At 39.8% G+C, this 15196-nt stretch overlaps 1 protein-coding gene across 1 annotated transcript; it reads right to left on the bottom strand.

The window, feature by feature from the left end:
* Positions 1-6476: 6476 nt before the first annotated feature.
* aasdhppt (aminoadipate-semialdehyde dehydrogenase-phosphopantetheinyl transferase) lies at positions 6477-14860 on the bottom strand. Its single transcript, XM_063907819.1, has 7 exons — positions 14466-14860; positions 13677-13790; positions 12840-12969; positions 12185-12306; positions 11301-11462; positions 7961-8029; positions 6477-7377 (listed from the first exon to the last, which is right to left on the bottom strand). Exons 1-7 carry the CDS (start codon positions 14607-14609, stop codon positions 7192-7194), a joined length of 927 nt encoding a protein of 308 aa, XP_063763889.1. The 5' UTR covers positions 14610-14860; the 3' UTR covers positions 6477-7191.
* Positions 14861-15196: the final 336 nt, after the last annotated feature.

Below are 15196 nucleotides of genomic sequence, written 5' to 3'. Positions count from 1 at the left end.
ATGAAAATAAAGTGTGAAGTTTGACAATTCTTTTGCTGCATGATAACACGCTTAAGCAGCCAAAGTGCAGAACATATATCTCAAAAGACATATCTTTAGAATTCCAATCCTCTTCCAACAAGCCTAATTTATTTATTACTGAGACAACAGAGTAATGTGATATTCCTGGATATGAATCTCTTTCAGGGATAGATTGCTGCATAAATTTACAAAATAGACACAAGATTTCGTAAATCATAATAAGATAAAACTGAAAACAGATTGGAATGTTCTCTCTATATTTCTCCTAATTTGCTCTCTTCTTCCACTCTGCTTCATGTCTATTGAAAGGCACAATCTTAAACACTCTCCATAAACACATACAATACTGTTTAGTAAAGGACATTGATGCGTGTGCGGCCACAAGCACACACACCGAGTTGAAATACAGTTTAATGGTGAACATTCCCCCGGCCTGTTTGACTTTTGACCATTGTGAACTCGCTCTATTTGTCTTCTTCAGCTGCAACAACAATCCTCACTGTGTTATGTGAGATTTAGTTTTGTACGACGTGCGGATGCGTGCATTTATCCACATAAAGAAACCGCTGAGAAATTATCAATGTTTTTATCATGTTTCAATCTTTAACCTTTAGTGGTCAGTAAAAGGGAGAGGAAGTGTGTGTTTGCGTTAGCTAAATATACTTTTAACTTCATAAAGACTCCATCTAATGTTGTTAATGCCTTGTTAAATTGAGGTTAAGCAGCTGGTGAATTATTTGTTTCACTGATGTCGGTTATAATCACTATATGGGTTGATGTATAAAACTTTTAACCAATTTTACATCAAAAGCTGCAAGTTGTAAGAGGTGAAGCACAACTAATGGTTTATTCAAGTTAGTAAGTCTCTAAATAGCATGTAATCTCCAGTGAGAGTGCATGTGTACGTGTTAAAAGTATTTGTTAAAAGCAGCCTCCGCAACACACACTAAAACATCCACTTTTTACATCCTCTCTCCTCTTGAGAGAGTTGGATGTGCATTTGTATGTACTGTATGTAGGTGTGTGTGTGTGTGTGTGTGTGTGTGTGTGTGTGTGTGTGTGTGTGTGTGTGTGTGTGTGTGTGTGTGTGTATGTGTGTGTGTGATGTCGATGCCTCTTGTCTTCTACCCTCTAGGTATTGGGGCAAAGCATGATGGTTTGTGGCCATAGGACCCGCTGCTGTCAAAACAAATCACTGCATGTGTATGTGTGTGTGTGTGTGTGTGTGTGTGTGTGTGTGTGTGTGTGTGTGTGTGTGTGTGTGTGTGTGTGTGTGTGTGTGTGTGTGTGTGTGTGTGTGTGTGTGTGTGTGTGTGTGTGTGTTTGTGTGTGTGTTTGTGAGTGTGTTTTTATAACCATGAGGGTGTGTATATGTTATTTGCATTTTTTAGTATATCAGTATATATTATTGCTAACAGTTTATGTATGTTGCTGGGCATGTATGTATACTGTGTACGTATGTTTTGAATGTGCTGACTTTAAAGCTTAAAATCTCATGCTTCAGCTATGAGTAAAGAAGTACGCTGGCCAAAGGCAGACTCAAACAGGCATTGAGTAAAGAAACAATCTCTATAATGCAATATTTTTATCATTAAATGTGAATCAAGTCAAACTCCCTGTGATGAGCGACAGAGGCAAGAAGTACTGAGTGCTCAGAGAAACACCGCCTGAATCTGCAGCAGTCTCAGCTTTCAGATGATTTTTTTGTATTTAGTTTCATATGGTCAAATCCCAAAGGATTTCACTGACCCGTACATTAAAAAGCCTACTGTATGCTAAATGCACAGTGTTGAAAGGCAGACAGATCAGCAGAGTAAAGAAGATCTGAACATCTAGCAAATCAAAACAAAATCATACATATATGTATACATTTTATTTGAAGTAAACAAGAAAAAATGGAAATCAACTGATGGCTGTTGGTAGAAAGGCATATGGTGGCCCGCCCAAGTTGCTTTGCATTTCGTGAAACTGTACACTGTATGTATCATAGAAAGACTCTTTTGCTTTAAATTCTATTTGGGGTCTTACGATAAAAGTAACAATGATTAAAGAAATGTAAAAATGAATAATTGGTTTATGAACATGTCATTGACCTGTCTCATCACGCTAGTTTCTAACTGTTCTTCTTTTATGTGTTTCTGAGAGATACAGCACAGTTATAGAAGCTGTCTTACAGAAACTTCACTCTCTGGCAGACAGGTGCAGGGCATCGGGCCATGACTGAGGTCTGATCCTCTGTGGCAGTTCTGTTGTTGCTCTGACGTTAGCGCTGTGTGTGTCACTGCCTAAAGGTGAATTGATTTTGTGCACCCATGACCATTCCCCGAGTGCACACAATCACTGATCAGTTCCACTGGCTTATGTCCGTGTCCATGTGCGTTAATGAAACATTTGGAAAGTCCAGCGATCGATCGCTTTGATGAACTCAGCCAAGGTTTGTTGCTGTTATTGGCAACAGGTTGATGTGACCTCTGTCTTTCAGTCCTTTTCCTTTCTTCTTTCCTTTCAGGTAGCCTTCATTTTTTAGCTTTTCTTACTTAAATTCCAGTATATTTATCCTTTTTTCAACCAATTGCCTCAACAGCAGTTCCTCTCTTCATCTCCACTCGAAACCAGCTATTCCTGTATGACCAGAAGTTCCATATCAGCATCTCTCTATAAGAACTGAACATTTATTTAAAAGAATGTTTCTACTTCTGGACAACAGAGTGAGTTAGGCAGCCACTTGTTGAAGTGAGCCACTTCTCCTTAAAAGTTGACTTTACTCATTTATTTTCACTGGTTGTTGCCTGTAGTGATTTCCCCCTCTATCTTCCTCCCCTCATCTTTTCTGTATTTCTTTTTGTCTTGATCTTATTTTTGTGTCCTTTTGTCTCTAAGGCTCCATTTAACCTCCTGCTGCTGCCATCTTTTTCCTTTCCCTTCTGAAGTGGAGTTACTCTCTTGTTGCCCTCTCCAACCCCATCCTCTCCATCGTGCCCTTGTGGGGAAAGCTACAGTTCCGCCTGCAGCACTAGATTGCATTTGTGCAGATGGATGGAAATACACACACACGCACGCACGCACGCACGCACGCACGCACGCACGCACGCACGCACGCACACACACACACACACACACACACACACACACACACACACACACACACACACACACACACACACACACACACACACACACACACACACACACACACACACACACACAGGTTTGCATTAATACAGCTGGCTGGATGTAGGTGCCCCAGTTACATATGGAAAATAGGGCAGTGATTGTGATTAACTTGTGTGAATGTGTGTATTTGTGTCTTAAAGCTGCTATTTCTGCTCATGTAAGTCATGGGTGAGCAAATGTCATATCACAGAAAATGGTGTGTGAGAGAGTGTGTGTATGTGTGTCCACTGATACAAAGATAATCACTGTAAATCCTCCTCGTTGAGAATTGTGTATGTTCTCATTGCTCTGTTTCCTGGTTCAGGATTTGGTTTATGATTGACGTAAGAATTGTGATTATTATGTTTGGCATAACGCACAATAAGATCAGTCAACAGATTCCTGCTGCTGTCAGCTGTCTAGAACAAAATGTATGAAATCTGAAATTCATGACTTTCTTATAAAAATCCAGCAGTTTCTTTATTGAAAAGCTCCATCTCCTTTCACCAATTTTCATTTTATGTGACCCGGTCACTCCAGAAACTGACAAATCTAAACAGCATTGTATCACTTCACTGACAGAGTCCGAAACACCTCTTTTATATGAATATTGTTGTTCAATATCTTCCATATCATGTACCCTAATGACTCTAATCAATGCAAAGATGTGAAACGCACCTTTGGGTGAATTTTTTTCCAGCCTCTATTTCAATAAATAAATATAGACAGACAGACAGACAGACAGACAGACAGACAGACAGACAGACAGACAGACAGACAGACAGACAGACAGACAGACAGACAGACAGACAGACAGACAGACAGACAGACAGACAGACAGACAGACAGACAGACAGACAGACAAGTATTTTATTGATCCCACTTTGGGAAAAATCAAGACATATCTTAATAATGATTGGATCAACTTCAATCAATGAACTTGAATCCGCTGGGTTCAATAGGTTTATTTGGGGGTTCAGAATGTCAAAAGTAAAACAAGTGTTAAAATACTAAAACATATTTAACATATATAACATATTTCACCAATTCCAGTCGCACAAGGAATTCATCGGTCACAGAAAATGAGACTGTTTCATTTTCGAGGAAAGAGAAACCTCAACGCTTGAATACAAAAAAAAGGAATTCTTCCCTCAGGGTAATGGTTACTTACCTCTATGCTCACTCTGAGCTGCAGCTATCAAAGTATTAAATCAAAGCACCCCACTTCCAACAAATAAAGTATCCAGGGGAAAAAAGTGAAGCCTTTCGACTATGTTTTCCAGACAGACACCAAACAAAGTCTGGTTTTTGATGCCATAGTAAATCAATTTAGGACTCAGCTTAAAATGTGATCTTCAGCATTATTGGTTAAGGAATAAATAGTTTTGAACCTGACGACATGGCATATTCAACTAATTCTCTTTTGAGCCTGACTAGCTGTTAGCCTTGATTTTAAGGGGGATGGATAAAAAGATTTGTATCCATCTTCTCATCTCTCCTCTCCTCCCATCAGATAAAGACATTTCTCCTGCATGCGCAACAGTTTTTATATAATACCTGAGCACTTCGAGTCAAGTTTTGCCCCTTTACGTCTCCTGCCTACAAAGATTTCTTGTTTCAACCACTATGTGAAATACATTTATATATGCTTTCAACCACGGAGCGTTTGTTAGGGCTGTAAGTGTCACAGTTTCAAAAATAGTATAACTATAAATTGCTTGTTGTAATACAGGGACTTTAAAACATTAAATCAACTGAATCTAATACATTTTTTTAAACATTGAAAGTCCAAATGAAGCACAAGATATATCTTCCAATTCCAGAGGAGAAAGGTTGCTCTTATCCTTAACAGTACGCTGAGCCAGCGGGCCTTATCTCTTTTAGCTGAGTAAATTCTATTTCTAATGCCTAAAGCACTCTTGCCTCCCTCCTGCTAAAAAAAGGTCTCCACTCTGACGCGGCAGTAAACCTGGTGCAACTAAAAATGGTTTCTCTGTCAGGAAGCTCTGTGTGACTCCAGTCTGACCCTGCTGCCTCCTCGTCTCTCCTCCTTCACTGCTGCAGAAAACAAAAGATTTAAGATGGTGAGGAGACAAACTAATTCACTCCAGCTGGAGGCAATGACTGCATCTATGTGTGTGTGTGTGTGTGTGTGTGTGTGTGTGTGTGTGTGTGTGTGTGTGTGTGTGTGTGTGTGTGTGTGTTTTCAAGCTCTTTTAACAGCATACACACTCGCATACATGTGTTTTCCGATACATAAAACTGAATGACTGACGTTTTTCTTCAACATAAAGTTAGTACTTGTGTGTGTCCTACACAAACAAAAACAAATGACCTCCATGAAGCCATCTGCAGCAGGTTACTTTATCATCACCTCCCTTGATTGAAACAAGCAAAATCAATGGTGAGATAAAACAGAGAATACAGCTGATAGAAAGGAACAAGAGTGATACCTGACACAAGCCGTATAGGTTACAGGTCGTGGTGTCAGATAGCAAGTCCATAACACCTCAGGTCTGTGTCAGACATGTCTGTCAGGGTTGTGTGTGTGAGGTTGTGGCAGCCCAGACAATTGTAAACTTGTCGGAAGAAAAAGAAAAGCCAATAATGACCTGCTCACCTTTCTCTGTATTTGTTTTTAAAAGTTTAATTATAACTCAAATTTGTTTTGGCATTGAGATAACTCATTGCCATTCTTCTGAAATGATTACAGGAACAAGATTAATGCTATGCAGCAAACACATTGTTTTTTTTCCCCATCTGTTTACCTCAGGGATGAAAAAGGGTTTCAATGTCAGAAACAAGGTGCATACGCGACTGAAAACACATATCTGTTGACCTCTAGCTCGTCATTCCCTTATTAGTGCGAGTTAAACCTGCAGACTCACTGCATCTACGAGCGGTGCTCAAGAGAGAGGGAGGATGGAGCAAGAAATCAACTGCATAGAAAAAGAGAGAGAGAGATGCTACTAAATGTCCTTGATTAAAATAGATGCACTACCAGATGGAAAGACAAGATAGACAGAGAAAATGAAAGAAAGACACTGAATGGAAGAGATAAAGAGGAAGACAGGACGGAGAAAAAGAAAGCAGGATTAAAAAAAAGTCTGATATATTTAGCTATCCGGGGAAAAGTAGAAAGATACAACTTGCACCACACACACAGAATATGGTAGCAAATAAAGTCTTTCCAGTACCGACACAATTTGGCAAATTAAAGCAAAATCACATGTAAAGCAATAGGAGGTATTTTGCATTCATTGCAAACTGTGCTGACACACAACATTAAAGTTAAAACAGTGCAAGTTCAATAACCAATTTATTTGAATTAAAATGGTTAACTGGTATGGTAGCATATCAAAACAGACATAATATGATCATGAGCTAAAGCACCACAGAATATTGATCTGTAACCACACTGAATTATGACCCAGCTCTGTGCACATGTACTTCCATGCGAGACAAGAAGAGGACACATAGAGATGAGAGCAGGGATTTTTTAAAAATGTACAACACAATGCAAAGTAGCACTTGGATACTTTACATGTCGCAGTGCATGGAACTTGTAATAACTGCAGGAGAAAATAAAAGAAATGGCTGATGCCTTGAGAGGAATCATTACATTACACACAGTAAATTGGCGAGGCTGTGAAAAATCCATAACGAGAAGCTTGGTGGACAATGTGTATTCATAAATTATACAGGAAGTTAATATAATTTACCTGCCATCAATCTATTGTTTCACATCTAATGTTTGGATGTACCACACAGTAGTTTTCATGTGTTTCATGTGAGAATCAGACTTCTTCTTCTTCTGAACACAGGATTTAAAGATAGAAGGTGTCAGATGCTGTGAGGATTCTGAAGTCCTCTGAGACACACCTGTGATCTTTGGTTTTATAAATGAACTTGACTGGACTTGCGTTGAATGAAAAAGCAGCTTCACTGTCAGTGAGGGTGCGTTTCATTTTGGCACTTATGAAAGGTGTGCATGTGTGTGTACATCTCAGGTGAGCGTCAGCGTGAGACAGGTGGTTGTTCGGATGTGTGTGTATCTCTTTGTCTCTGTGGAGCTTCAGCCTTCATCTTGAAGCTGTCCCAGCAGGCGGAGTCTTCCTCCGTCAGAGGTGAGGCGGAGGCGGTGAGATCACTGAACGACAGCAGCGTAAATGAGGTGGCGGGGGGAAGCGATGGACGAAAAGCCTGAGAGGAAGAGAGAAGAGCTTCAATTACTAAAATACCTTAAAATACTCCTACAACGCATGATCCTAAAGATATGTTGTGTCTTAAAAGCTTAAATTATGTGAAATATATAAATTATCCTTATATTTATTGGAGAAGAATAGACCTCCAAATATTTGTCATTATTAGTTATAAAATAATGTATCTAAATCCTACAAGTTGTTGTTGATAACAGTCTGCTCTGTCATCTGATGGATTGATCTTTTAAATGGTGTCTTACATCAAATAGGGGATCATAGATTATGCTAACCAATGCCTCATTAGGATATACAAGGCATGCATTTGGACATTCCCTGTTGGGTATGTGAATCAGACGATAAACCTCTAACCAGAGAAAGCAGTTAAACGAAATGATACTTTTAACCCGGTGTAAAAATCAGTCTTTAAGCACACCTTCTTCACGGTTTCAGAGGTGATCAGAAAACTGTGCAGTGTTTTGACTGCTAATTAAACATTTCAATGACTTTTGAGACTTCCCTTTAAATCATTCATGCTGAAAAAATATGTTTTAATAAGAGCAACTGTTAATGTTTTGGGTCCTTACCGCAGACCCTGCTTTTCCCGCTGGTCCGAGTGCTACAGCAACATGATGGTCAGCATCCAGCAAGCTCTCCTGCAGAAACACACACACGCACGCACACGCACACACACACACACACACACACACACACACACACACACACACACACACACACACACACACACACACACACACACACACACACACACACACACACACACACACACTTTGAAACATAGAGCAAGTACTCTTAAGTCAAATAATGGATATGTGCACCCTTATCAGGTGTTGATACTGTGTGTTCGCCTCGCATGCGCCCGGATCTATTCTAAATGAATGTGAATACCTTGAATGTGTCAGCATGATTTATTTTCTTTTTTTTTTTTTATGTTGGGGCAAAGGGTTTCAGGCCGGATTCCAAACTGGGGACTCCAATATATGGCCGCCAGCTCTACCCACTGAGCTATACGACCGCCAGTTAGCATGATTTCCAAGGCGAGCAAGTAGGTTCAGTCAGATTTCTGCCGCATTTACAAGTCACATGACATTTGACAAGCAATAACAGTGCGTGTTAAAGCAGAAAACAGCAAGCTTGAATGTATTTACTGAGAAATGTCAATGTCTAGCGTGATTATATAAACCCAATACTACATCATCTGTGCACATTTTATTGCAGATGTTGACCTTCTTGTACTACTAAACATAAAACATTCCATTGATTTAATCTTTTGTTCCCCTTCGCACACTATTACTATCCATCCTGTTGAGCCTTGATTGTCCTAAAAACATCCTTTGAAACATTTGCTTTTAATGTGTCCGCTCTATAACTTGCTTTTGTTGATGACAAAAAATGCTTGGGAATTAAAGGTCAAAAACTGAGTGTATATACGTGGGAGTAACAGGTGGTGTGTGTGTGTGTGTGTTGTCGGTAGTAAGTTACAAAATGGCAGAAAGAAAGGAGCATTTCCCAGCGGAAAAATGTAATTTCAGCAGGAATCAATACTAAAGAGTGAATTTTTAGATTGTTTCTGTGTTTTTTGTCGTTGATAGGTCCTTCAGGTTCTGTCTAGAGTCTGTAGGAGTGATCAGCAGAGGTCAGCGGGAAGTATCAAGTCACAGCTGCTCTCTGATACAGCCAATCAGCACCCAGCGAGTCAGAGGACAGGAGGTCAACAGCACTGCTGCCCGACACTGAGCTCTGAATGTGTAAATGTCTGTATATGATATGAATCTGGAAAAACAAAACATTTACATTTGAGTTCATTTGACCTCTCAAGGTCACTGCAATCATTCACTGATTACAATTAATGATGCGTATCTCTGTTCTTGGGGAAGCACACAGAGAGGAAAAGCTTCCCTGTAGTGTGTGTGTGTGTGTGTGTGTGTGTGTGTGTGTCGGTGTCGGTGTGTGTGTGTGTGCAATGTACACAATATAATGTGTAATAGCACTTTACAGGATTAAGCACCAGATGTAAAGCACTTACAACACTCGTGCTAAATGTAGAATATATTAACCCTTCATTTTAAAGTCAAATGTATTTTGAATAGTAGTAAGACACATTTTGAATTGATTGTAATATATCTTAACAAATCTTCATTGTTGCTGTTTAGTAAATGAAAGAACTTGGTGAATTTCTCATTGCCAATCAAATTAATTGCTGCCAGCTGGAGCAATATGAAGACATCTATTTAAATATATAAAATATTATTCTTGTATACTTTGGTATATCCTTAACATCATACCAATATTTACTTTTAATTCCCTTATTTTGAAGACGGTGTTTAGTTATTCCAGATAGAATAATATAGTAAGCTCGTATACCATGGTGGTAGGGCTGATACTAATACTTTTTTTCTCTTTATACATTTATGTGCTGATTATTTTCTAGATTCATTGATTCATAATTTTGTCAGTAAAATGTCAGTAAAATGTTAAAATGTCAAACAGTTCAAAACCTTAAGGTACGCCATGTACAATTATATAAGTGCAGAAAAGCAGGAAATGTTCATATACGTATTAAGATCCTGGTACCATCAAATGTTTTGGCATTTCTGTGGATTTGATTATCCAAATAGCTGCGGGTTCATTTTCTGTCAACAACAAATGAATTCATTGATTGTTAAGGATTCAAAGTGGCAAATTAGCCCTTATTTTTATTTGTAAATACATGGCACTGCAATGGTTTCTGTTCACATACCTGATAAATGTCATTTTAACCAAAAATATGGAATAGAAATGAAAAATGAGGCAGTGCAGGGAGATTTAGCAGGAGCATCCCTGTTTCTGTTTTTGCTTCAATGATTCTTGCTTCAACTGATCCTATCATCCTGTATGTTGCTGTCACCTCACACTACAATCTATAGCTAAAAAGAGGACATATGCATTACCATCTACATGCGATCAATACAAGTGAGCTGTTGTTCCCCAGTGTGAAATCACAGACACTAAAACAGCATTAAGCCTCCATGACCTCGAGAGGGATGGAGAAAGGCGAGGAGATGTGACATTAGGCTTTTCAAACCAGTGGTAACCTTTTAGCAGTCACTTGTCAATCCATCCACCACTGGCCATGAAGGAAAGAGGAAGAGGAAGAGGATGTGAGGGGGAATAGAGAGGAAAAATACAGGGGGGAGAATAAGGCAACAATGAAGATAGAAGGCAAAGAGAGAAAAAGGGATTAAAATACATCCAAGTAGAGGTGGAGAGGACAAGAAATGAAGGTGAGGAGCAGAAAGGAGGAAATCAAATGGGAAAAGGACGGCAACAGATGATTCTTCTACTCTGACAGTGAATGAGGGTGCACTTGTCATGGTGTTAGGAGGGCTGGGGGGCCACTTGGAGGCCCCCTTAATGCAATCCCTTGTGGATATTTCTCTGCAAAGACCACCTGCGATTGCAGATGCTTTCAAGGGGGGCAGCCACTGGAGAACGTGAAGGAGCCCCCAGCAGAGCTGCTTTTCAGCTAAGTGATTTCCATAAAGATGCAAACTGTACATATGTTACATAAGCCCCACTAATAACAGAACATTATTATTTTTAAAACTATCTTTGCATTCAACATGAATAAAGGGCTGTTAAAAACCCCTACGAAGTAAATATTTTCTGTCGATGATACTATACATTGGACATGCCACTCTCTTTTTCCCCCCTCTTAAGTAAATGGATGAATATTTTTGGAAAAACTTACAAAATGACGAAAGGTAATTTGACAGCTCATTGTTTTAAACCACTTCAGGCTGCTTCCAGCGTTATGCAACTATTTCTAGGAACAGGAAATGTAGGTAAATTACAGATTGTTGTTTATATCATATTTGGAATATTTCCACGTATAATCTTTTGTGCTTTGACGGACACAAGACTCACTTCAAATATCCAGTCCTCTTCTTCTTCCTCATCTAGATGCATCTTGGTCTGGCGCTGTACATGTTTCTGTGTGAGCGGTTCAGAGGCCAGGTGAAACTCCACCCTCTGCAGGTTAAAGCCCAGACCTGTGCCAATGGCTTTGATGAAGCTTTCCTTCAAGGCCTTGGGAGAAAAGGGAGGAAACTTGATCAGTTGCAAGCAGAAAATGATCCCCGGCACATAAGGAAAAAGTGTGTGTGTGTGTGTGTTTTTTGGCTCAGTAGCACAATAACTTAAAACCACAACAGATGGGAATATATGCACACATGTATAACAGTGTGTATACAAAAGAGTGTCTTTGTGTGTTTGTGTAAATGTGTGTCCGCCAAAACTAAACCCAGTTCGGAAGCCAATGAGCCACAATAACAGTATTACAAGGCTAATCACTATGGCAACGGTCGAACTCTGCCATTAGTCAACAGTGTGATGATGATATCAGAGCTTGACGTCTCTGTGCCACCCTCTCACTCTCACAACATCTTTACTTAGCACCACCATTGCGGTCGCCGTCCATCTGTGTGTGTGTGTGTGTGTGTGCATGTGTGAAAAAAACTAAGATAGAGATGGTGAGAAGAAGGAGAGGACAATTGTGAATCTGTAAGGATGAAATGCAGGGATAGAGAAGGACAAAATGTGAGAAAAAGAGAAATATTATAGTTTAGTAGAGAAATCCAGAGGTCACACAGGAATAGTTTTTTTCAAATGTGTGTGTGTGTGTCTCAAAGGACATTGACAATGTTATTTCCTCCCTAAGCTCCCCCCCCCCCAACCCACACACACACACCAGCCGTGGGGCCCAGCAGCAATGCAATGTGACGGAACGGTAGGACGGTTGCCATGGTTACCCAGTGGCGGTAGAACGCGGCAAGCTGCAGGTGCTCCGAGCTGGCTGATTGGATGACACTCCACTCGTACGCTGTAAACTGGCGAGTCATGATGCGGAAAAACTCCGGCACAGAGCTGGTACCTGGAGGGAAGTAAGGAAGGAGGAATAAAGAAAAGGAAAGAGGAGAAAGAAGGAAGGATGAGAGAAAAACAGAAGGGAAGGAGGGAGACGAGGGGAAAGAAAATGAGGTGTCAGATGTATGGTAGAGATAGAATAAAGGGTTGCCAGGATTAAACTCGTCTTTTGAGATACTTCTGGATGGTTCATCGCTTGGAGAGGCTTCATATATGGATGTGACTGTAACACACCTGCACACACAGGAATCCAAACATTTAAACACGCCTTACCCTTTTACATAAAAAAGGCAACAGTGGCCTCTTGTGGTCAAATTGAAAAATACACAAGGAAAGAAGACATCAAAAAAATGTCTGTAACAACAGGTGTGTGTGCTTTTATGTCTAACTATTTTCCCAAAATGTGTCACGTGTGTTGCTGCTCTTTCCCCTCTCTGCATTTTGGTCTACTGTAACCTTGTAATGCTCTTTTGAAATCAATAAACCGATTGTTAAAAATCTCAATGAATGTGCATTTTCCCCCATGTGCAGAACATTTACCTGGCATGGTGTTCTTCATAATATCCACTCCCACCTGCACCCCCTGCTCTGCAGCGAGCACAGCGTAGTCCCCCTGGTGGGACAGATTGAAACTCCAGGCTGGGGGTTCAGCACCTGAATCTGAACTGACCTGGAAGTAAATGGAGTAAATGGCATCACAGTAATCAAACTGTGAATATTTTGACAAGACAACATAAAACATGGCTACTATTTCAGTGTATTATAGTGGGACAATGTATGCCAACATATTAAAAAAAAGTCAAGTCAGTAGGTAGGACAGACTTTCACTTAAAGAGTATTGTGGCCAAAATAATTTGATATAACATCATTATTTATAGAATCTTACAAAAAATAAAAGGAAACATTTGTTTTAGTTAATAAATAAGGGAGATGGAGAAAGTCTGTAACCATAACTATACAAAATCATAAATTACAAGCGCTGGATTAAACAATATTATCATATGGGCATTATAGAAATAAATATTTGTTGTTTTTTAAAATATCACTTTTATTGCAAATATCTGTATCCAGCAAACCCCCTTAGTCAAAGCAACTTATGTTATGTGTTGAGTTCAACATTTACCAGTGCCTAAGTTTCATGCCAGGTCATTTCTTTTTTATACCCTGTTATATATCTAAAATAATATATAAGCCTAATTTCCCTATAAGTGTAGTTTAGGGGCAAACAATAAGTTAACTCAATACATTATCTGTGTCTTGACAGTCACCACTGAGCCACTGGTGGGTAAGTCGTGCTGTGCATCCAGACTTTGTTAAATCCACCAAACTTAACTGTTAATACCTGGAAGCACTTAAGATAAAAATCATGGTAATAACCTTTAGTGGAGACGCCAGGTAAGGTTTCCCTCTGGGAGATCGGTCCAGTCTGATCTCTGACCACGGGATCCTCATCCTTTCACACACAAATCTCCTCAGCAACAACCTGCCAGCCTGAGAGACAGATGGTCAGTGTTAGGATTCAAGATGAAACACAATATTGCCATTTCAACATCATTAATCTAAGAGAGCTCACACAAAAGACAGAGAAATACAAAAATAGTAGAGCTAATCACTCGTAAAGCATATAATAGTTAGTATAAAAGTGGCATTCTTGGTAACATCTATAGTCATAAAATAATTATTAAAACATAAAGCATATGGGGACATAAAATCCTCTCTTGAGAACACTGTAGATAAACACCAGCACCTGTTGGGAAATTAGCAGCAACATCTGACAACCCACTACATAAAGGGCTCCAAGTGCATTAAAAACATCTGCCCTGTTGCACCATCATTTAACCTGGCAAGTGGCCTGCAGTGTAAAGAAGGAGGACAGCTTTGGGATATGAGCAGGAAGTGTTGGTCATGATGGTTCTTAGTGGAGTGTCTTAGTTGCTCTTAAAACTTAAAGGGTCTTATTTTGACGTAGCCTATGTGAACTTAACTTTTCCACTTAAGACCAACTCCCCTAGGTATTTGTCTACTCTTTATTTGGTTCTTGACATATAATATAATTATGTTACACGTGGATATCTTGAATTGACAAGTGGGAAAGGACCTAACTTGGGTGGTAGTGTAAGTCAAAAACAGACAGTGAGAGAACGCAAAGTTTACAGTCAGACTCACCATGGCTGACTTTGCATCCTTTGCAAACACGAACTGTCCGATCCTCTCTCTTTCCTCTCGCTGAATGCAGCGGTTAGCTAACAGCCACTCAGACCTGCTGGGAGTCCAGGACCCACAGCGAAAAGCCCATCGAACAGATCCCATCTCTTCACCTGGCTTTGGTCATCCCTACTCCACAACTTTAGGCTGCTTACAAGTTAGCTATCAAGTTGGCAAGGCACATTAGCATGTACGGTTTGACCGACAACAGCACTCTGGGAAAGTCACATCTGATGTTTAAGAATTTAACAGTGGAGTACCAGAGACGGAGAGATGGTAATAAAACTACAACTCTCTGTTTACCTTTTTGGATTCGAGAGTGGTTGACATGCCCGGAAGAGCCCGGCGTGACTCGAATGTCGTCATAAGTGGGCGCGGTGGAGGATTGGCCAATAGGAGCGATCACAACAGTGCGCAACAAACGGTACATTTACGTACTCACAGGAATATTGTAAACATGGCAAAACCGTGATGTGATTTCATTAAATACCATAGCTTTTTGCATACCCGAGACAGAAAGAATTCCCTGAAGCCAGCTGATTGTAAAGACAGGTATTTCCTTATCATCCCTCTTTAAAACAATAATGTAACCACGCCTCTTACTTGCAAAGCTTTTAAACGTATTCCCTCGTCTACATAATATCGGGGTATTGCTTGGATACATAAATAAGGAAAACAATTTTTATTTGAAT

Source organism: Eleginops maclovinus, chromosome 18, assembly GCF_036324505.1.
Source record: "Eleginops maclovinus isolate JMC-PN-2008 ecotype Puerto Natales chromosome 18, JC_Emac_rtc_rv5, whole genome shotgun sequence".
NCBI lineage: Eukaryota > Metazoa > Chordata > Actinopteri > Perciformes > Eleginopidae > Eleginops > Eleginops maclovinus.
The sequence above is the reverse complement of the archived record's forward strand: the minus strand, read 5'-3'. Positions and strand labels throughout refer to the sequence as shown.

Coding starts and splice junctions, on each gene's coding strand:
- aasdhppt (XM_063907819.1), bottom strand. CDS start 14,609: ATGGGATCTGTTCGATGGGCTTTTCGCTGTGGGTCCTGGACTCCCAGC. Junction 8,030..11,300: donor AAGAGGACTGGATATTTGAA/GTGAGTCTTGTG, acceptor GTGTTTCTGCAG/GAGAGCTTGCTGGATGCTGA. Junction 7,378..7,960: donor CGGGAAAAGCAGGGTCTGCG/GTAAGGACCCAA, acceptor TCTTCCTCTCAG/GCTTTTCGTCCATCGCTTCC.